Below are 23854 nucleotides of genomic sequence, written 5' to 3' on the forward strand. Positions count from 1 at the left end.
AATTTATTCAATTTCTTGCGTTAAAATGTCTTGAGTTTTTTTAGTTGAATGTTTAACATTTATTTTCAGTATTTAAATGCACTTAACATTTAAGCCTATAGTTTCCATTTAATATTAATTTAATTGCTATATCCTATAAAGTTTGATGCTTATATCCTATAAGCTTGTTCTGTTTTATGCAATACTATTTCCTAATTTTTAGAATTTTATCTATTAACTCATTCACCCGCACAAGGCGCCACCGGACGGAGCAGGTGACCGGCGTGTGCAGGTGCGGTGCTAAATCAGGCCTCCGGTCATGCGCAGGCGTATTGTGTTAGCACCGGCTCAGCTCGCAGTCGGGTGTGCGCAAGCGCACCAAGAGAACCGGGGTGGCGAACTTGGACATGCGCATGCGGGTCAAACGGCCGTTGGCGTCTGTGGTGGCTTGGCGGGCGTTGGCGCTGGTTGTTGACCCTCAGGGAGCCGCGGCGATCCAGTCAGCTGCAGGCCGGCCTGTCCCGGGGTTCCCGGCGTTTGCGTGGGGCCAGGCAGCCGCGACTGAGAGCGGAGGCCGGACGGGAGCCGGAGCCTGAGCAGGAGCGGCTGGGGCGGTGCGGGGCTCGCCCTCGGCCAGGTGAACAAGCAGCCGGGTGCCGGGCCGCAGTCGCAGTCTTTCCTGTGCGTGTCCCGCGCGTGCCCTGGGGCCGCTGGAACCCTCGGGAGGGGGCTTCGCCGAGACCATGAGCAAATTCAACATCAGGAAAGGGCTGGACCGCTTGACCGCTGAATCGTCCTCGGCCACGCTGCTGCCACCGCCGCCGCCTGCGCCATCCGGCAGCCGCGAGCCGGAGATCGCCGAGATGCTGCAGGCAAGCACTTCCAGCTCTTCAAGGTGAGCCGGGGTGGTCACTCGGTGGCAGAGCGCCGGGGAGGTGGGTAGCGGGCGCGGGTGGGGGTGGGGGAGCACCTGGCGGGGCGCGGGGCACGGGGAGTAGCGCGCGCAGGTGGTGAGGCTCCCGGCCTGGGAGTGGGGTGGCTAGGTGCGGGAGCGGGGCGACGGGTGCGGCAGTGGGGCAGTGGGTGCAGGGAGTGGGGCGCCGGGCGTGGCAGTGGGGCGGTGGGCGCGGGAGTGGTGCGGCTGGGCGCAGGAGAGGGGCGCCGGAGCGGGGTCAGGGAGCCGGGAGCGGGGAGCGGGGCTCCGGCCTGGGAAGGGGCCTGCTGGCCGGGCGCAGAGTTAGGGTCCTTGTTCTCAGGGCCCTGACCCTGCCGGCGTGGCCTGGAAGCCTTCCATGGGAGTGTTTTTGGCTTAACCCGCCGACTTTGGAAACGCTGTCTGGTGAATATCGCCAACCCAAAGGCCAAACCTGTCCAACTGGATGTTTGATCGTGGCTTGTCTCCTAAAATGTGCGATGAGTGGCTGAAAATATGAAATTGTTCCGTTAAGAAGTTAGTGCTGTCATTTTTGCCTGTTGAGGAGGTTGGTGCCATGGTGTGCAAAAGCCCCCTGTAGCGGTTGGTTTTAGATATTTCTCCGTGGGGTCTTGGGCCCCATCTGTCTGGCGGGATCTTCTGAGTTCCTCCAAGCACCTGTTAAAGAGGAGGGGGTACTGGCCTCACTTATCATGGGCCCCTTTGCCTTCTTTTTATTTTTTATAATATTTTTTACTATTTTTTACTGTGAATATAACATTTATACAATGAGGAATATATTTTGAAGTATATTGTAAGAAGTAGTTATCAAACAAGAGTTTGATATGGGTTACGGTTCCACAATTTTGGGTTTTCTAGCTGCTCCAAGACACTAGGGACATAATAGAAATACCAATATAGTGATTTAGCAGTCATGCACATTTGTTACATTCTAAATTCTCTGTTATAACACCTCCTTCTCTTTGACCCTTCTCCCAATCTCTAGGGATATTTGGACTCTGCCCATTCTAACTTTTTCATGTTGCAAAGGGGTATTGGCAGTATAAGATAGGGGGATGGAACTAGTTGATGTTCTTGGAGAGGCTGGTCCCTCTGCGTTTCAGGACTTACTTGGCCTAGGAACCATCTGGAGTTTGTAGGTTTCTAGAAGTAATCTTAGTGTGTGAAGCTTGTGTAGAATCTCTGATAAAGCCGTGGGTGTTCTTTAGGGTTGACAGGAATGGTGTTGGTTGGAGTTGGCAGACCATGGTAATTAGTAGTATCTAGCTGAAGCTTGTGTAAGAGCACTCTCCAGAGCAGCCTCTTGACTCAACTTGAACTCCCTTAGCCACTGATACCTTATTTTATTACATTTCTTTTTCCCCTTTTGATCCAGAAAGCATTGTGGATCCAGTGGTGCCAGGGCTAGACTCATCTCTTGGAGTCATGTCCCATTTTCCCAGGGAGACTTTCACTGCTGGATGTCATTTCCTATGAAGAGGGAAAGGTAACGATTTTACTTGTTATGTTGGGCTTAGAGAGAGGGCTGCCACATCTGAGCAACAAAAGAGGTTTTCTTGGGGGTGACTCTTAGGCCTAATTTTAAGTAGGCTTTCCTATCCTTTTTGGGGGTAAGTTTCATATGAACAACCCCCCGAACTAGTGGCTCAGCCTATAGCTTTAGTTGTCCAGACTACTTATGAGAATATCAAGAATTCGACTTGGGGAAGTTGAATTTTCCCCCGTTCTCACCATTCCCTGAAGTGGACTTTCCAAATACTTTTTTATTCGCTGTTCAAATGATTCTGGGATTTATTGGGGCAACACTCTGGACAAACCAACAAAATCTCCTTTCCTTCTCAAGGTTCCATGTACTTATGGTGTTCAATTAAGCTGTCTACATAAGTTATATTAGGAAATGGAATAGTCAAAGTATAAATTTTGTACCAAATAAACATTTTTTGGTTTGGTCTCACATATAATTTGAAATTTTAAAATATTAATTACCGTCTATTTTCAGCATCCTGCATTAATCACATTTCTTTGTTCTTCTTCATGCAGAAACATTTGAAAAATTTGTACATGTAGTCACTATCATTATACACTCTAGACATTCTGAGATTATACCACCTCAATCTTTATTGTCTTTCTTTCTCATTTCATTTGTGCCCCCAGCTCTCCTCCCTCTATTATTCCCACATTCAGCTTCATTCAGTGTTTTAACATAATTATATTACACTTAGGTAGTATTGTACTGTCCATTTCTGAGTTTTTACATTTAATCCTGTTGCACAATCTGTGTCCCTTCAGCTCCAGTTACCCAATGTCTTACCCTATTTCTATCTCCTGATGGTCTCTGTTACCAACAAAACTCTCCAAGTTTATTCAGTAATGTCAGTTCATATCAGTGAGACCATACAATATTTGTCTTTTTGTTTCTGGCTAATCTCACTCAGCATAATATCCTTAAGGTCCATCGATGTTGTTACATACTTCATAACTTTATTCTGTCTTACAGCTGCATGATATTCCATTGTATGTATATACCATAGTTTGTTTAGCCACTTGCCAGTTAATGGACATTTTGGCTGTGTTTCCATCTCTTGACAATTGTAAGTAATGCTGCTATAAACATTGGTGTGAAAATGTCTGTGTGTGTCCTTGCCCTCATGTCCTCTGAGTAGATACCTAGCAATGGTATTGCCGGGTCATATGGCAATTCTATATTTAGTTTTTGGAGGAAACAGCCAACTGCCTTCCACAGTGGTTGTACCATTTGACATCCCCACCAACAGTAGATAAGTGTGCCACTTTCTCCATATCCTCTCCAGCACTTGTCATTTTCTATTTTATTGATAATGGCCATTCTGGTGGGTGTGAGATGATATCTCACTGTGGTTTTGATTTGCATTTCTCTAACAGCCATGGAAGTTGAGCATGTCTTCATGTACCTTTTGGCCATTTGTCTTTCCTCTTCTGAGAAGTGTCTGATCACGTCTTTTGCCTGTTTTATAATTGGGTTGGCTGTCTTTTTGTTGTTGAGTTGAACAATCTCTTTATAAATTCTGGATACTAGACCTTTATCTGATATGTCATTTTCAAATATTGTCCCATTGGGCAGGCTGTCTTTGTACTTTCTTGATGAAGTTCTTTGATGCGCAAAAGTGTTTACTTTTGAGGAGTTCCCATTTCTTTCTTTCTTTCTTCAATGCTCTTGCTTTGGGTGTAAGGTCTAGAAACCCAGCTCCAGGTATAAGATTTATAAGATATTTCCGTACAGTTTCTTCTAACAGTTTTATGATCTTAGATCAAATGTTTAGGTCTTTGATCCATTTTGAGTTAACTTTCGTATAGGGTGTGAGATTTGGGTCCTCTTTCATTCTTTTGCATATGGATATCCAGTTCTCTAGGAACCATTTATTGAAGAGACTCTTCTGTCCCAGGTGAGCTGACTTGACTGCCTTATCAAAAATCAATTGTCCATAAGTAAGAGGGTCTATATCTCAATACTCTATTCAGTTCCATTGGTCAATATATCTATCTTTATGCCGGTACCATGCTGTTTTGATCACTGTAGCTTCATGATATGCCTTAAAATCAGGTAGTGTGAGACCTCCGACTTCATTTTTTTCTCAGGATACTTTTAGCTATTCAGCACACGCTGCCTTTCCTGATAAATTTGGTTATTGGTTTTTCTCTTTCTGAAAAGTAAGTTTTTGTGATTTTAATTGGTATTGCATTGAATCTGTAAATCAATTTAGGTTGAATTGACATCTTAGCTATACTTAGTCTTCCAATCCATGAACACGGTATGCCCTTCCATCTATTCAGGTCTTCTGTGATTTCTTTTAACAATTTCTTGTAGTTTTCTTTGTATAGGCCTTATGTCTCTTTAGTTAAATTTATTCCTAAATATTTTATTCTTTTGGTTGCTGTTGTAAATGGAATTCTTTTCTTGATTTCCCCCTTAGATTGTTCATTACTAGTGTATAGAAATACTACAGATTTTTGAGTGTTAATCTTGTAACCTGCCACTTCGCTGAACTCATTTATTAGCTCCAGTAGTTTTGCTGTGGATTTTTAACATCGAGTATCATATCATCTGCAAACAGTGAGAATTTTACTTCTTCCTTTCCAATGTTGATGCCTTGTGTTTCTTTCTTTTGTCTAATTGCTCTGGCTAGAACTTCCAACACAGTGTTGAATAACAGTGGTGACAGTGGAATCCTTGTCTTGTTCCTAATCTTAGGGGGAAAGTTTTCAGTTTTTCCCCATTGGGGATGTTGTTAGCTGTGGGAATTTCATATATTCCCTTTATCATTTTGAGGAAGTTCCCTTCTATTCCTATCCTTTGAAGTGTTTTCAGCAGAAAAGGATGTTGAATTTTGTCAAATGCCTTTTCTGCATCAATTCAGATGATCATGTGGTTTTTCTGCTTTGATTTGTTGATATGGTTTTCTTATGTTGAACCCTCCTTGCATACCTGGGATGAATCCTACTTGGTCATGATGTATAATTCTTCTAATGTGTTGCTGGATTCGATTTGCTAAAATTTTGGTGAGGATTTTTGCTTCTATATTCATAGAGAGATTGGTCTGCAGTTTTCTTTTTTTGTGATATCTTTGTCTGGCTTTGGTGTGAGGGTGATGTTGGCTTCGTAGAAAGATTCTGGAATGTTTGGTAAAATTCACATGTGAAGCCATCTGGTCCTGGACTTTTCTTTTTGGGGAGCTTCTTAATGACTGATTCAATTTCTTTACTTGTGATTGTTTTGTTGGGGTTGTCTATCTCTTCTCGAGTCAGTGCTGGTTGTTCATGCCTTTCTAGAAAGTTGTCCATTTCATCTGCATTGTTGTATTTATTAGCATAAAGTTGTTTGTTGTATCCTGTCATTACTTCCTCTATTTCTGTGGGGTCAGTGGTTATGTCTTCTCTTCCATTTCTGATCTTATTTATTTGTATCCTCTCTATTCTTTTTGTCAGTCTTACTAAGGGTACATCCATCTTAGTGATTTTCTCATAGAACCAGTTTCTGGTTTTGTTGATTTTCTCAATTGTTTTCACATTCTCAGTTTCTTTTATTTTTCTCTGATCTTCGTTATTTTGTTCCCTTTGCTTGCTTTGGGGTTAGTTTGCTGTTCTTTCTCTACTTCTTCCAACTGGACAATTAGTTCCTCAATTTTTGCCCTTTCTTCTTTTTTGATATAAGCATTTAGGGCAATAAATTTCCCTCTTAGCACTGCCTTTACTGCTTCCCATAAGTTTTGATATGTTGTGTTTTCATTTTCATTTGTCTTGAGATACTCGCTGATTTCTCTTATAATTTCTTCCTTGACCCACTGGTTGTTTAAGAGTGTGTTGTTGAGCCTCCACATATTTGTGAATTTTCTGATACTGTGCCTATTATTGATTTCCTACTTCATTCCTTTATGATCTGAGAAAGTGTTTTGTATGATTTCAGTCTTTTTAAATTTATTGAGACTTGCTTTGTGACCCAGCATATGGTCTATCCTTGAGAATGATCCATGAGCACTTGAGAAAAAGTGTATCCGCTGTTGTGGGGTGTAATGTTTTATAAATGTCTGTTAAGTCTTGCTCATTTATTGTATTGTTCAAATTCACTGTTTCTTTATTAATCTACTCTGTCTAGATGTTCTCTCCATTGATCAGAGTGGTGAATTTCTGAAGTCTCCAACTGTTATGGTAGATGTGTCTATTTCTCTTTTCATTGTTTGCCTCATGTGTTTTGGTGCATTCTGGCTCGGTGCATAAATATTTATGATTGTTATGTCTTCTTGATGAATTGTTCCTTTTATTAATACATAGTCCCTTCTTTGACTCTTTCAACTGTTCTACATTTGAAGTCTAATTGGTTGGATATTAGAGTAGCTGCTGCTGCTCTTTTCTGATTATTTGCATAAAATCTTTTTTCCCAACCTTTCACTTTCAACCTATGTTTATCCTTGGGTCTCAGATGTGTTTCCTGTAGACAGCATATAGATAGGTCCAGTTTTTTAATCCATTCTGCCAGTCTATGTGTTTTCATTGGGGAGTTTAATCCATTGATCTTTAGTGTTATTACTGTACGGGTAGTCCTTTCTTTTACCATTTTGCCTTTTGGATTTTATATGTCCTACCTAATTTTCCTTCTTTTTACCTTTACTCATAGTCCTCCTTTCTCCACTCTTCTCCATACCTCACCTCTCTCTTCTGTCTTTTCGTATCTGTCTCTACTGCTCCCTTTAGTATTTCTTACAGAGCTGGTCTCTTGGTCACAAATTCTCTGTGATGTTTTGCCTGAAAATATTTTAATTTCTCCCTCATTTTTGAAGGACAGTTTTGCTGGATATAGAATTCTTGGTTGGCAGTTTTTCTCTTTTAGTAATTTAAATATATCATCCCTCTGTCTTCTTGCCGCCGTGGTTTCTGCTGAGAAATTTATGCATGGTCTTATTGGGCTTCCCTTGTATGTGATGGATTGCTTTTCTCTTGCTCCTTTCAAGATTCTCTCTTTCTCTTTGACCTCTGACATTCTGATTAGTAAGTGTCTTGGAGTATGTCTGTTTGGATCTATTCTCTTTGGGGTATGCTGCTCTTGTATCTGTAATTTTAAGTCTTTCATAAAAGTTGGGAAATTTTCAGTGATCGTTTCCTCCATTAGTTTTTCTCCTCCATTCCCCTTCTCTTCTCCTTCTGGGACACCCACAACACATATATTCATGCACTTCATATTGTCATTCAGTTTCCTGAATCTTTTCTCATATTTTTCTATTTTTTCCCTGTATTTTCTTTTGCTTGTTGGATTTCAGATGTTCTGTCCTCCAGGTCACTAATCCTATGTTCTGCCTCTCAAAATCTACCATTGTAGTTTTCCATTATTTTTTTCATCTCTTCTACTGTGCCTTTCATTCCCATAAGTTCTGTGATATGTTTTTTCAGAACTTCGATTTCGATTTCTTCTTTTTGTTCATTCCTTGCCTTTCTTATATCCTCCATCAATTCATTGATTTGATTTTTAATGAAGTTTTTGATGTCTGTTCATATATTCTGAATTAATTATTTCAACTCCTGTATCTCATTTGAATTGTTGGTTTGTTCCTTTGACTGGGCCATATGTTCAGGTTTCCTGGTGTGATTTGTTATTTTTTCCTGGTGTCTAGGCATTTAATTGCCTTAATTAGTTTATTCTGGAGATTGTTTTCACTTCTTTTACCTAGGGTTTTCTTGCTGGGTGAATTTGTTGTCTGTCTGTTCTTTGACATTCAGTTCAGCTTTTAGTGGACCTACCTCTAGCTTAGGTTTTGTTTAACAGGAGAATTTTTCAGTTCTTCTTTTCTTGTTTCTTGCCCTGCCTTTATGCTGTGCCTTACCTCCCTGTCCCACCCTCCACCCCAGCCCCTGCAACTTGTTCTCTAATTTCTGTCTCCCTGAGCTTGATTTTCTCTGATGCTTTGTTTGTAGTTACCGGGGCTTAACTTTAAGGTCCTTAAGCAATAATAGTCTTGTTTACTTTGACACCAACTTCAGTAGTAAATGCAAACTGTGTTGCTATACCCCTCCAGCCCCCCATCTTTATGTATTTCTTGTCTCATGTTATGTGTGGATTGAGTCCCAAACCACTGAATTATCATTGTATTCTATTCACCTGCCTTTTAGATCCTGAGGGAGATAAAAAGTGCAGTTGCAAGCCAAAATTACAATAGTCCTATCATGCAGGTATCCACATTGTTGCCCCTCCAGAGATCTCTGCTTCTTCAGGCAGCTTCTAGCTCTTGTCTGTTGTCCTTTCCTTTCAGCCTGTAGAGCCCTGTTGAGCATATGGGGTGGCTTGGGCCCTATGCACCCCAGAAAAACATGTTCTCCAATGCAGTCTGCTTGTGCAGTGTGTGCCCCTTGTCAGTAGGAGCTTCTGATGAGGCCACCTTGATGAAGGTGTGGCCCAGCCGGCTCAGGATGGGTTCTGCCTGTGCATTGAGCAGAGGCCTCATGGGGAAGGTCACAGGGAGAGAAGGCAGGAGGGTGCCTGCGGAGGCTAGAGTCCATGGGACACTGAAGAGAAGGGGCTGGCCAGGGGAGGCCACCAGGCACACTGGCCAGGGAGGGAGGAGACTGGGAACAGAGAGTCCCAGAAAGGGAAGAGCCTAGGGAGGAGGGGGCCCAGGGTGGGAGGAGACTGGAGAGGAAGGAGCCTGGGTGGGAGGGAGCCCAGGGAGGGAGGAGCCTGGGAACGGAGGGAGCCTGGGAACGGAGGCACCCGGGGAATGGAGGATCCTGGGGTTGGAGGAGCCTGGGGATGGAGGAGCCCCAGGAAGGAGGAGCCTGGGCAGAGAGGATCCTGGGGACAGAGGATTCCAGGGCCCAGGGCCAGAATTGTCTTGAGGACATGTGATTCAGAGATTCCCAGTGTGTAAGCCAAATGGTGTTTGTTTGGGCAGGTAGGAAACTAAAAGAGCATTTCTTGTAGGGCTGGCCTAGTGGGGACAAACTTCTTCAGCTTTTCTTTATTTGGGAATGTCTTAATCTCTCACATTTTTCAAAAATTTTAATGCAATTTTATTGATATATATTCACATGCCATGTGATCATCCAAAGTGCATGGTGCTCGGAGTATCATCATGTAACTGCATTCATCCTCACAGTCGACCTTTTTGTGTAAAGGATAACATAGAAGGAAAAAGCAATCAACTTCAACACATACTGCAACAATTTTTTGTAGAACAAATTTCAGATTTTAGTATGGGCTACAAGTCATAATTTTTGTTTTTACTGCCATCTGCTCCAAGACACTAGAGACTAAAAGAAGTGTCAGTATGATTACTCAGGAGTCATTCTCGTTTGTTAAAACTGACATCCTCTGAATAACTCCACCTTCTCTTTGGATCTTCCTCCCACTCTTTAGGGGTATTTGGACTGTGCCCATTGAAACGTTTTCATGGTGGAAGGGGTTGTGGATAATACAGGGTACAGGGATGAACTAGTTGATGCTCTGGAGGGGCTGACTTCTCTGCAGTTCAGGACTTATCTGGCCTAGGGACCCATCTGGAGGTTGTAAGTTTCTAAAAGTATTCCTAGTGCATGGAACCTTTTAGAATCTCATATAAACCCCTAGGTATCCTTTATGTCACCATCATTTTTGAAAGATGGTTTTATGAGGTAAAGAATTCTTGCTTGCTAATTTTTTGCTTTCTGCCCTTTAAATGTATCATTCCTCTGTCTCCTTGCCTCCATGACTTCCAATGAGAAATCAGTACAATCTTTTGAGGCTCCCTTGTATGTGACGTGTTCCTTCTCTCTTGTGACTTTCACAGTTCTGACTTTGTGTCTGACATGTCACAGTTTAATTTTAATATGTCATGCCATGGATCTGTTTGGAATTCATTGAGTATTTTGCATATACGTATTCATGTCTTTTGTTAAATTTGCAAAGTTTTCACCCTTTATTTCTTTGAATGTTATCTCTGTTCCTTAAGTTTGTATCCATCTAATGTTATGGCAGAGCTTTCCTTGATTGCCTGTAGTGAACCGCCCCCCCCCGCAAAAAAAAGGAAAAACAGGCAACACATTCCCCAGCCTTTGCAGGTTAACCTGTGAGTGCTGTCCTTCAGGGCTTATCCACATGATGAGTTTAGAATATAGCTCCAGGCCAAGTTGTAGGGCCTCCCTGGTCCTTTCTGCACATGAGTCTCAGGCTTGCATGCACACATGGCCCTAGGAAGTCCCCTGTTCACAGGGACATGAATGCCCCCTTTGTCCTAGGAAAGAGTTCCCAATAGTCCTGGGCCCTGCTGTCTGTGTCCTACAGCAGCAGTCCCCTGCCCCAGGCAGCACTTGACTGCTTTCCTGCAGCGTCCTGTAAGAGAGTTGGGTGAGCAGGTTCTGGGACAGACGGCCAGCCCCGCAGACCACTATCAGACAGACGTACTTTCTCCCAGATTGCATGTCGTGGTCTCTCTACTGTGGGGCCAGGACCAGGGGAGAAGGGTCGAAGGGCTGGCCAGGCTACCACCGGGGGGCCCCTGGTTTGAAGTAGACTTCTCAATTCAGTGCTCATCCTGTGACCGCAGTCTTTTAGCTGTTTTCTGGAGAAAGGTCTTTCTGCACTTCTTGCTAGTTGCTAAAAGCTTCTGTTGGGGGAACAGAGCCCTGAAGCATCTCAGTTCCTGATTTTTAAAAATGATTTCTTTACCTGTTTAATTATTTTTATTTTTATTCAAAGACTATATATTAATGAGAGTTACAGCTGCAGAGTTTCACTCCAGCTCCTTCTCTGAATTTGTTGACCTTTTGTGCACTGCAAGAAACTTTCCACCTCTGCTTGAAGTCAGGTGCAGTGTAGATCAAGATCAGCAGTCCTTTCTTTCATTCACGCTAGTTGTTTACAGAAACGACTTATTTCACCATTTTTAATTGTGTTCTTGTTTGTTTTGAATGGGTTAAGTCAGAAACCTAAGAATCTGTGATATTACCTTACTTACAAATTAACAATTGAATTAGTTTGCCACAATTTTACACGTGTGCACATGTATGCACATCTGCATGTACACACACACACATACACACACGAGAACTCTGAGTTAGACACAGACAGGTTGTTACTCAAAGCAGGTGCAGCAGCCAGAGCAGTGCCCCAGCATAGTGTGATGAGCCCCAGATGGTGCCTGCATGTGCAGGGGGACCCCTCACCATAGAGGAACCCCAAATTGGGGAACTCCAATTTTACGTAGATGGTCTAGTGACCTCAGGAGAGGGAGAACCTAATCTTCATTTTAGAATATTAGCAAATGCTGGGGAGAAGCAGGACAGTCTTTATCTTCACTTCTGGTCTCTGTGGATGTTGTGGAATGTCTGCTCTAGAAATATTTTTAAAATTGCTGTAAATGCCTTTACTTGGGGGACCCCTGCTGTGCAGAAATGTGCAGTCTTCCTGGAGTTTTGTCTTCAACATTTGGGTCTCCCTTCAGCAATCCCCCCCTTTTCTTGTCTTAAAGCAGAACAAAACCCTCTCCACCACTTGTCTTCTTCAGCTGCCATTCTCTGTCTTCGTCCCCTACATTTCTGTTCTCCCATCACTCTCTCTTCCGTGCTCCTCCTCTGTCTCTCTCTCTTTCTTTCAAATTTTTATTAGAGAAGTTGGGGTTTTACAGACCAATCATGCATAAAATATAGGGTTCCTGGACACCAACCACCCCACGACCAACCCCTTGTATTGATGTGGAACGTTTATTGCCATTGATGATAGTATTTATTTTGTAATTGTGCTCATTTTTTTTTTTTTTTATTAATTAAAAAAAGAATTAACAAAACAATTAGAAATCATTCCAATCTACATGTACAATCAGTAATTCTTAATAACATCACATAGTTGCATATTCATCATTTCTTAGTACATTTGCATCGATTTAGAAAAAGAAATAAAAAGACAACAGAATAAGAATTAAAACAATAATAGAAAGAAAAAAAAACAAAAAAAACAAAAACAAAAAACCTATACCTCACATGCAGCTTCATTCAGTGTTTTAACATAATTGCATTACAATTGGGTAGTATTGTGCTGTCCATTTCTGAGTTTTTATATCCAGTCCCGTTGTACAGTCTGTATCCCTTCATCTCCAATTATCCCTTCTCTTTTTTTTTTTTTTTTAATTAACGGAAAAAAAGAAATTAACCCAACATTTAGAGATCATACCATTCTACACATGCAATCATTAATTCTTAACATCATCACATAGATGCATGATCATCATTTCTTAGTACATTTGCATTGGTTTAGAAGAACTAGCAACATAACCGAAAAAGATATAGAATGTTAATATAGAGAAAAAAATAAAAGTAATAATAGTAAAATCAAAACAAAACAAAACAAAACAAAACAAAAACCTATAGCTCAGATGCAGCTTCATTCAGTGTTTTAACATGATTACTTTACAATTAGGTATTATTGTGCTGTCCATTTTTGAGTTTTTGTATCTAGTCCTGTTGCACAGTCTGTATCCCTTCAGCTTCAATTACCCATTGTCTTACCCTGTTTCTAACTCCTGCTGAACTCTGTTACCAATGACATATTTCAAGTTTATTCTCGAATGTCCGTTCACATCAGTGGGACCATACAGTATTTGTCCTTTAGTTTTTGGCTGGATTCACTCAGCATAATATTCTCTAGGTCCATCCATGTTATTACATGGTTCATAAGTTTATCTTGTCTTAAAGCTGCATAATATTCCATCGTATGTATATACCACAGTTTGTTTAGCCACTCTTCTGTTGATGGAGATTTTGGCTGTTTCCATCTCTTTGCAATTGTAAATAATGCTGCTATAAACATTGGTGTGCAAATGTCCGTTTGTGTCTTTGCCCTTAAGTCCTTTGAGTAGATACCTAGCAATGGTATTGCTGGGTCGTATGGCAATTCTATATTCAGCTTTTTGAGGAACCGCCAAACTGCCTTCCACAGTGGTTGCACCCTTTGACATTCCCACCAACAGTGGATAAGTGTGCCTCTTTCTCCGCATCCTCTCCAGCACTTGTCATTTTCTGTTTTGTTGATAATGGCCATTCTGGTGGGTGTGAGATGATATCTCATTGTGGTTTTGATTTGCATTTCTCTAATGGCCAGGGACATTGAGCATCTCTTCATGTGCCTCTTGGCCATCCGTATTTCCTCTTCTGAGAGGTGTCTGTTCAAGTCTTTTTCCCATTTTGTAATTGGGTTGGCTGTCTTTTTGTTGTTGAGATGAACAATCTCTTTATAAATTCTGGATACTAGACCTTTATCTGATATATCATTTCCAAATATTGTCTCCCATTGTGAAGGCTGTCTTTCTACTTTCTTGATGAAGTTCTTTGATGCACAAAAGTGTTTAATTTTGAGGAGTTCCCATTTATTTATTTCCTTCTTCAGTGCTCTTGCTTTAGGTTTAAGGTCCATAAAACCGCCTCCAGTTGTAAGATCCATAAGATATCTCCCAACATTTTTCTCTAACTGTTTTATGGTCTTAGACCTAATGTTTAGATCTTTGATCCATTTTGAGTTAACTTTTGTATAGGGTGTGAGAGATGGGTCTTCTTTCATTCTTTTGCATATGGATATCCAGTTCTCTAGGCACCATTTATTGAAGAGACTGCTCTGTCCCAGGTGAGTTGGCTTGACTGCCTTATCAAAGATCAAATGTCCATAGATGAGAGGGTCTATATCTGAGCACTCTATTCGATTCCATTGGTCGATATATCTATCTTTATGCCAATACCATGCTGTTTTGACCACTGTGGCTTCATAATATGCCTTAAAGTCAGGCAGCGCGAGACCTCCAGCTTCGTTTTTTTTCCTCAAGATGTTTTTAGCAATTCGGGGCACCCTGCCCTTCCAGATAAATTTGCTTATTGGTTTTTCTATTTCTGAAAAATAAGTTGTTGGGATTTTGATTGGTATTGCATTGAATCTGTAAATCAATTTAGGTAGGATTGACATCTTAACTATATTTAGTCTTCCAATCCATGAACACGGTATGCCCTTCCATCTATTTAGGTCTTCTGTGATTTCTTTTAGCAGTTTTTTGTAGTTTTCTTTATATAGGTTTTTTGTCTCTTTAGTTAAATTTATTCCTAGGTATTTTATTCTTTTAGTTGCAATTGTAAATGGGATTCGTTTCTTGATTTCCCCCTCAGCTTGTTCATTACTAGTGTATAGAAATGCTACAGATTTTTGAATGTTGATCTTGTAACCTGCTACTTTGCTGTACTCATTTATTAGCTCTAGTAGTTTTGTTGTGGATTTTTCCGGGTTTTCGACGTATAGTATCATATCGTCTGCAAACAGTGATAGTTTTACTTCTTCCTTTCCAATTTTGATGCCTTGTATTTCTTTTTCTTGTCTAATTGCTCTGGCTAGAACCTCCAACACAATGTTGAATAATAGTGGTGATAGTGGACATCCTTGTCTTGTTCCTGATCTTAGGGGGAAAGTTTTCAATTTTTCCCCATTGAGGATGATATTAGCTGTGGGTTTTTCATATATTCCCTCTATCATTTTAAGGAAGTTCCCTTGTATTCCTATCCTTTGAAGTGTTTTCAACAGGAAAGGATGTTGAATCTTGTCGAATGCCTTCTCTGCATCAATTGAGATGATCATGTGATTTTTCTGCTTTGATTTGTTGATATGGTGTATTACATTAATTGATTTTCTTATGTTGAACCATCCTTGCATACCTGGGATGAATCCTACTTGGTCATGATGTATAATTCTTTTAATGTGTTGTTGGATACGATTTGCTAGAATTTTATTGAGGATTTTTGCATCTGTATTCATTAGAGAGATTGGTCTGTAGTTTTCTTTTTTTGTAATATCTTTGCCTGGTTTTGGTATGAGGGTGATGTTGGCTTCATAGAATGAATTAGGTAGTTTTCCCTCCACTTCGATTTTTTGGAAGAGTTTGAAGAGAATTGGTACTAATTCTTTCTGGAACGTTTGGTAGAATTCACATGTGAAGCCATCTGGACCTGGACTTTTCTTTTTAGGAAGCTTTTGAATGACTAATTCAATTTCTTTACTTGTGATTGGTTTGTTGAGGTCATCTATGTCTTCTTGAGTCAAAGTTGGTTGTTCATGTCTTTCCAGGAACCCGTCCATTTCCTCTAAATTGTTGTATTTATTAGCGTAAAGTTGTTCATAGTATCCTGTTATTACCTCCTTTATTTCTGTGAGGTCAGTAGTTATGTCTCCTCTTCCATTTCTGATCTTATTTATTTGCATCCTCTCTCTTCTTCTTTTTGTCAATCTTGATAAGGGCCCATCAATCTTATTGATTTTCTCATAGAACCAACTTCTGGTCTTATTGATTTTCTCTATTGTTTTCATGTTTTCAATTTCATTTATTTGTGCTCTAATCTTTGTTATTTCTTTCCTTTTGCTTGCTTTGGGGTTAGCTTGCTGTTCTTTCTCCAGTTCTTCCAAATGGATAGTTAATTCCTGAATTTTTGCCTTTTCTTCTTTTCTGATATAGGCATTTAGAGCAATAAATTTCCCTCTTAGCACTGCCTTTGCTGCGTCCCATAAGTTTTGATATGTTGTGTTTTCATTTTCATTCGCCTCGAGGTATTTGCTAATTTCTCTTGCAATTTCTTCTTTGACCCAGTCGTTGTTTAGGAGTGTGTTGTTGAGCCTCCACGTATTTGTGAATTTTCTGGCACTCTGCCTATTATTGATTTCCAACATCATTCCTTTATGGTCCGAGAAAGTGTTGTGTAAGATTTCAATCTTTTTAAATTTGTTGAGACTTGCTTTGTGACCCAGCATATGGTCTATCTTTGAGAATGATCCATGAGCACTTGAGAAAAAGGTGTATCCTGCTGTTGTGGGATGTAATGTCCTATAAATGTCTATTAAGTCTAGTTCATTTATAGTAATATTCAGATTCTCTATTTCTTTGTTGATCCTCTGTCTAGATGTTCTGTCCCTTGATGAGAGTGGTGAGTTGAAGTCTCCAACTATTATGGTATATGAGTCTATTTCCCTTTTCAGTGTTTGCAGTATATTCCTCACGTATTTTGGGGCATTCTGATTCGGTGCGTAAATATTTATGATTGTTATGTCTTCTTGTTTAATTGTTCCTTTTATTAGTATATAGTGTCCTTCTTTGTCTCTTTTAACTGTTTTACATTTGAAGTCTAATTTGTTGGATATTAGTATAGCCACTCCTGCTCTTTTCTGGTTGTTATTTGCATGAAATATCTTTTCCCAACCTTTCACTTTCAACCTATGTTTATCTTTGGGTCTAAGATGTGTTTCCTGTAGACAGCATATCGAAGGATCCTGTTTTTTAATCCATTCTGCCAATCTATGTCTTTTGATTGGGGAATTCAGTCCATTGACATTTAGTGTTATTACTGTTTGGATAATATTTTCCTCTAACATTTTGCCTTTTGTATTATATATATCATATCTGATTTTCCTTCTTTCTACACTCTTTTCCATATCTCTCTCTTCTGTCTTTTTGTATCTGACTCTAGTGCTCCCTTTAGTATTTCTTGCAGAGCTGGTCTCTTGGTCACAAATTCTTTCAGTGACTTTTTGTCTGAGAATGTTTTAATTTCTCCCTCATTTTTGAAGGGTAATTTTGCTGGATATAGGAGTCTTGGTTGGCAGTTTTTCTCTTTTAGTAATTTAAATATATCATCCCACTGTCTTCTAGCTTCCATGGTTTCTGCTGAGAAATCTACACAAAGTCTTATTGGGTTTCCCTTGTATGTAATGGATTGTTTTTCTCTTGCTGCTTTCAAGATCTTCTCTTTCTCTTTGACCTCTGACATTCTAACTAGTAAGTGTCTTGGAGAACGCCTATTTGGGTCTAATCTCTTTGGGGTGCGCTGCACTTCTTGGATCTGTAATTTTAGGTCTTTCATAAGAGTTGGGAAATTTTCAGTGAAAATTTCTTCCATTAGTTTTTCTCCTCCTTTTCCCTTCTCTTCTCCTTCTGGGACACCCACAACACGTATATTTGTGCGGTTCATATTGTCCTTGAGTTCCCTGATACCCTGTTCAAATTTCTCCATTCTTTTCCCTATAGTTTCTGTTTCTTTTTGGAATTCAGATGTTCCATCCTCCAAATCACTAATTCTATCTTCTGTCTCTTTAAATCTATCATTGTAACTATCCATTATTTTTTCTATGTTTGCTACTTTATCCTTCACTTCCATAAGTTCTGCGATTTGTTTTTTCAGTTTTTCTATTTCTTCTTTATGTTCAGCCCATGTCCTCTTCATGTCCTCCCTCAATTTATCGATTTCATTTTTGAAGAGGTTTTCCATTTCTGTTCGTATATTCAGGATTAGTTGTCTCAGCTCTTGTGTCTCATTTGAGCTATTGGTTTGTTCCTTTGACTGAGCCATATTCTCAATCTTTTGAGCGTGGACAGTTATCTTCTGCTGCTGGCGTCTGGGCATTTATTCAGATTTTTCTTGGTGTTGGACCCAGCAAGGTTGTAATATTTTTCTGTGAAATCTCTGGGTTCTGTTTTTCTTATCCTGCCCAGTAGGTGGCGCTCGTGGCACACGTTTGTCTGCGGGTCCCACCAGTAAAAGGTGCTGTGGGACCTTAAACTTTGGAAAACTCTCGCCGTCCTGGGGGTTCGCTAGCCGAAGCGGCTTGAGCCGGCCCGGGGTCCGAACGCAGGGAGGGTGTCCGAACGCAGGGAGGGTTGCTGGTCGCCGCAGCCAGGGAAAGAGCCCGTCCGAATTTCCTAGTCGGCCCTGAGCAACAAGCGTGGCAGGAGGGCGCCAGCGGCAGCAGCCCGCCCGAGAGAGTGCACGTTCCCCGGGAGTCACGGGGTCACCGTTCTCCGCGGCCTGGGGGTTTCCGATCCAATTCTCTCAGTTGGTCCAGGGGCTGCGCGTGGTGTGGGCGCCAGTCCCCTTGGTTTCAGGGGACCACCTCTCCAATTCTCCCAGCCGGCCCGGGAAGGGGGAAGGGAGTAACTCCGGCCGCTTGCCACCCCGCCCGGTAAGGCCCGCGCGCCTCGGCGATCTCACCCGAGCTGCTTCTCTCAGCCAGCCAGCCGTTCCAGGATGGGGTACGCTGTCTTTTTTATCTCTGTTGTGGCTTTGGGTGCTTTCTGTATCGTTTCTACTCCCCTAGTAGGTGTCCTGGAGAAGAAACTAAGATCCGCGCGTCTTACTAAGCCGCCATCTTCCAGGAAGTCCTGTGCTCATTTTTTAAATACTTTAATTACCTTTGTTATAATTGATGAAAAATTATCAAAATAGTACTTTTAACTATCTTCCATAGTTTACATTAGGTGTATTTTCCCAGTATTACCACCTTATTATTTAACACCTTGTATTAGTGTCATATGTTTGTGATAGTTCATGAATCAAACAGCATTCTTGGACTCTTAGCTGTAGTCCATTGTCTACAATTGGGCTTTCTGCATTATACAGTCCTATACTTTCAATTGTTACTCTGGTAGCATATGTGACTTCAAGTTTTCCCTTTTAACCACATTCACCTGTATATGGAGTGCTGTTAATTACATGTACAATAATGTGCTGCCATCATCACCATCTGTTTCCAAACCATTACAGTCAAGCTAAGTGGAAATTCTGTACAGTCACCTGGTACTCTACAATCCGGATTGGAGATCTTTGAGTTTCTTATTATAATTAGTTTGTATCAGTGAGATTGTACAATGTTTGTCCTTTTGTGTCTGGCTTCTTGCACTAGACAGTAAGTCCTCAAGGTTCATCCATGTTGTTCTGTACATCAGGACTTCCTTCCCTCTTTTGGTTGGGTAGTATTCCATCACATGCATGTACCGTATTTTATTTATCCAGTCATCAGTTGATGGACACTTGGGTTGTGTCTTCTTTTGGAAGTTGTGAATAATGTCACTGTGAATGTTGGTGTGAAAATATCAGTTTGAGTCTCTGTTTTCAGTTCTTCTGATTGCTGTATATACCAATATTGATGTATATACTTGGTATATACCAAGAAGTGGGATTGCCAGATCATAGGATCATTCTATATTTAGCTTCTGAGAAACTGCCCAACTGTCTTCTACAGCCGTAGCACCATTTTACATTCCCATCAGCAATAAATGAATTTTCCTATTTCTCCACATTCTCCCCAAGACTTAAATTCTCTAATTTTTCATGGTAGCCATTCTAGTGGGTGTGAAATGATACCTAATTGTGGTTTTCATTTGCATTTCCCTAATAGCTAGTGATGCTGAGCATCTTCTCATGTGCTTTTCCGATATTTGTATGTATCCTCTTTGGAGAAATGTCTATTCGAGCGTTTTGTCCATTTTTTAATTAGGCTGTTTGTTTTTTTAATGTTGAACTGTAGGATTTCTTTATATATTCTGGATACTAAACTCTTATTGGATGTGTGGTTTCCAAATATTTTCTCCCATTGAGTAGGACCTCTTTGTAGTATGGATGCTTTGATATGATTTCACCTTCACTATGTTTAAGAAAAAAAATGGAGCCTCAGGTTTTGTATTAGCACTGACCTTGGATCGGAGTTACTTCATTGCCTTGTGTGTTGGTTCCCCACCTACAGACTCTTTTCTCTCCGAGGGCTGTGGTCTTCATCTTACCTGTGAAAATGAACAGAGGTAATTGTTGCACACCTTTGTGTGCCAGCCTGTCACGGCTGCTCAGGGGCTTGCTAGGGCCCTGGACGTGTAACTCCCTAGATCCCCGGAAGGCATTTGTTTTCAGTAGCTGCGCACTTACCTTTCTGTAGCATGAATTTAAGTGGAAGGTAGCCCTAAATGTTGAGTGTCCTCCCTGACCTACAGCCAGGCCCACAAGGCCTTTCTCTACCCCAGGAGTCAATGCCTTGGAGGGCTGGGCTGGAGGTAGGCCCTTGGCCACAGCACAGCCACACCTGTAAGATGGACCTTCCTCATCTTACCAAACCCCAGGGGGCACATGATAAAGTTAATATGCATAAAATAAGTGCATGTAAAGCACTTAGGACAGGGTATAGCAGGAAGAACTCTCATTGGTGGGGGTCTTGTTTTTAAAAGTATTGGTTTCCTTTAAGTAGTGATTTTGTAACTTGCAATATCACATTAACTGAGCCAGAGAATTGACCTAAGCAGTGTCTGCAGTGAACTGATTGAACAAGGAGCCTCCTTAGAGCCAGGAATACTGACTGTTAGGTCAAATCTACTCACACTGTGGGTAGTTCAGAGCGCGATGCTCCATCAGCTCAGGGCAGGGAGCTAGCTGTCAGGGAGTGTGGCAGTGCACCCCAGAGTGCATGGTGTGGTGTCCACCAGCTCCACCAGCTCCACCAGCTCCCAGCCATGCATTCTGACACTTGGTGGGTGTGCGAGCTGTTGAGGAGTGCGGCAGTGCACCCCAGCCTGCATGGTGTAACATCCACCAGCTCCCAGCCCTGCGTTCTGACTCTTGGTGGGTGTGGGAGCTGTTAGGGGGCACATTAGTGCACCACAAAGAACTTTTATGCTCACAGGAAGGTAAAATAGGCTAAAACCAACCAGCAAACTGAAACAGAAGCAGTCCTAAGCCTACCTTGATGGTGAGGGAAAACATGCCCCGAGTGCCCTTCCTGAGTGGCATGTGGCTGCTGTCAGGGAGTACCTGCCAGGAATTCCCCAGGCCACCTGCAGGCATCCTGAGTTCCTCCCAGTTCCACTTACCCACCAGTCTTTTTCGTCACCATGAGTTAGCATAGCCAGGATCCTCAACATTTAAAGTTTTGAATAACAGTTTTAAATAATAATACTTGAAGCATTTTAAGACTGGAAAATAAATTATTTGTGTAGGCATCCTTATTTTAGACCTAATCGTATTATGTAATGATTATCTCTCTTAATTGTATAGCTCTTTATTGGTTATAAAACACTTTTACATAAATGTTATTTATTCCCAGGGGTCAAGAAAAATTCTGCCCCCTCCCCCCACCAGGAGTATGTTAAACACTGGAATAGCTAAGCCTTATTGAAATCAATGTATTTCTAAAGATATGTATTTTTTCTTAATTCTAACAACCCAGTTTATAGTTTATATGTCGCTGCTTCATTTGATGATTTAGAGAATAAAATAAGCATGAGTGCATTCTAAAATAGTGGTTATGAAGTATAATATATGGCATTCATTAATGATCAGAATTTCATTCTAGCATAATTATCAGTGGAGCGCTAATGTCTAAAATGACCTTAAGGAAAAAGCTGTTTGAAAAATTGAGTAATATATCCAGAAACCTGTCTGGTAGTGGGAAACTTGGTGTCGAAAAGGTGCTGCAGGAAGTGCCTGCTGCCGTAGCCTCTGATGTTCTTAGTAACATAAATAAATTAATGCGGAAACAAAAATTTGATTAGCCCATTATGCTCTTAGTTTGTGAGTAACATAGACTTAGACTATTACTGGAATGTTATGTTTTGCATATAAGACTTATAATCTGCTCAGTGTTTATATATAGGAACTGGACACAGACTTGGTTAGCCAATGTAAAAGGACTTGGCCAAATAGTATTTCCCCAAAGGTTCTAAATTAATTCACTGAACATATTAAAAAAATCAGTCATAATATTGGAACAAATTAGAGCTAACATCAGAGTTTCTGTGTAGTTGCATCATCTTGGCTAAATGCTTTTCTCTGAAAGCCAGCTAAGGAACCGTGCACAGGCATCTATGGGAGGGGAGCCTTGGTGGGTGGCCCCTTCCCCCAATCCCTCCCTCCCACCCCAGTACCCAGATCTCCTGGGGTTCCTCTACCCTTCACCTTATCATCGTCCACAAAGGAAATGACCAGCAGCCTGAAGGTTCCAGGTTGAGAACTAGGTAGGCAGACAAAATTTCAAAAGAAAAAAAATTCTCTGAATGTCCACAGGAATGGTAGTTATGATTTGATGCTCCTGAGAAAGTGTAAAAGATGGATAACTCCCTGGCATGAAATTGTGAGCCGTAACTAAGAAATTCTGATCTGAGCAAAGGAAGGAATGTTTGAGGAGTCTGGTGTAGCTGCATACCAGCTTCTCAGGCGTCCAGAGATCGCTTGGATCTCTGCCAGGAGCAGAGTGAGCTAGGGCCCAAAGGAAAGAATAAGGACAAGAGAATGAATGAATGCAGACACCTTCTTTTCTTCTGTTAGGGCAAGTTAAGAAGTTCCCCTAACTGTACTTCCATGACATGGTAACTTGTTACTGCAGAGATATAAAGCAGGTGCAGCTTTTAGCACCTGGGGATGAGGTGCTGCTATTCCTGAACCCCAGACACAGGGGACATCTGGAACTGGGCAGTGGGCAGTGGCTGGGAGGATGCAGGTGGGGCAGGCACTGTGGGAGTCCGGAATCTGGACCTCCGTTTGTATTTTTGAGGACTTTTACCTTTGAATATAACTTTTTTGTTGTTACTATCAATTTTGGTATCAGATGTGCTTCCTTAATATAATAAACTGAGTAACCTTTATGTCCCCTTCCTCCCCTCCCTTCCTTCTTTCACGTCTTTTTTGTTGTTCCCAAAACAGAAGGAGAAATTAATAATTATGTTTCCTGAATTTTTGAGAGTATTCTTAAACTTTTTAAGACTAGTTCTTTTTTGTATACAATTCTTAAATATATTCAGTACCATCCATGCATCCATGCTTATTAATCCTTTAGCTTTTCCAGCTTCTTGAATTAGTTTTGTGATCCAAAATATCATCCATTTAATTGAGATTAGATCACATTTTGTTCATTCATTCGTCAGTGACAGACACTATTCTAGTCATTTGTCTGTTCTTTAACTGGGTTGTATGTCTTTTTGTTGTTGAATTTTAGAATTTCTTTTTTCTAATACAAGTCCATGAAGATGCGTCCTTATATTTTCTTCAAGAAGGTCTAGCTCTTATTTTAAGGTCTTTGATCCATTTTTAATTGATTTTTGCATATGATGTGAGGTAGGGGTCCTCCTTTTCTTTTTTTTGCATATGGACATCCAGTTTTCCCAACACCATTTGTTGAAGTCCAGTTGAGTGGTCAAAAATCCATTGACGGTAATGTAAGGATGATTTCCAAGCTCACAGTTTGAGACCATTGGTTTCTGTGTCTGTCCTTGTGTCAGTACCATGCTGTTTGATTGTTGTGACTTTGTATTCATTTTAAGATCAGGAAATGTGAGTCCTCCAACTTTGTTCTTCTTTTCCAAAATGGCTTAGGCCATTCAGAGCCCTTTACCCTTCCATATTAATTTGATGATTGGCTTTTCCATTTCTTCACATAAGGCAGTTGTAATTTTGATTGGAATTGTGTTGAATCTGTAAATGACTTTGGGTAGAATTGGCATCTTAACCATATATTTAGTCTTTTAAACTGTGAACATGAAATGTCCTTCCATTTATTTAGGTCTTCATGGATTCCTTAATGTTTTATAGTTTTTTGTGTATAAGTCCTTTACATCCTTGGTTAGATTTATTACTAGATATTTGATTATTTTTGTTGCTATTATGGATAAGGTTTTT

At 40.9% G+C, this 23854-nt stretch overlaps 1 protein-coding gene across 13 annotated transcripts in view; it reads left to right on the forward strand.

Moving 5' to 3' along the window:
• The first annotated feature begins 393 nt into the window (after nucleotides 1–393).
• LOC143655793 (uncharacterized) overlaps nucleotides 394–23854 on the forward strand; it is a 60078-nt gene continuing 36617 nt past the window's right edge. For 10 of the 13 annotated variants that reach the window (XM_077127247.1, XM_077127239.1, XM_077127248.1 and 7 more), the window contains exons 1-2: nucleotides 394–874; nucleotides 2289–2399. In XM_077127247.1, coding sequence (XP_076983362.1) covers nucleotides 723–874; nucleotides 2289–2399 — 263 coding nt within the window. In that variant the 5' untranslated portion in view covers nucleotides 394–722. Of the gene's footprint in view, nucleotides 875–2288; nucleotides 2400–3410; nucleotides 3505–10027; nucleotides 10046–23854 lie in introns of those variants that run through there. The other 3 variants (XR_013162258.1, XR_013162260.1, XR_013162259.1) reach the window with 3 other exon arrangements.

The sequence above is a fragment of the Tamandua tetradactyla genome, chromosome 14 (genome assembly GCF_023851605.1).
Source record: "Tamandua tetradactyla isolate mTamTet1 chromosome 14, mTamTet1.pri, whole genome shotgun sequence".
In the NCBI taxonomy this organism is placed as follows: domain Eukaryota; kingdom Metazoa; phylum Chordata; class Mammalia; order Pilosa; family Myrmecophagidae; genus Tamandua; species Tamandua tetradactyla.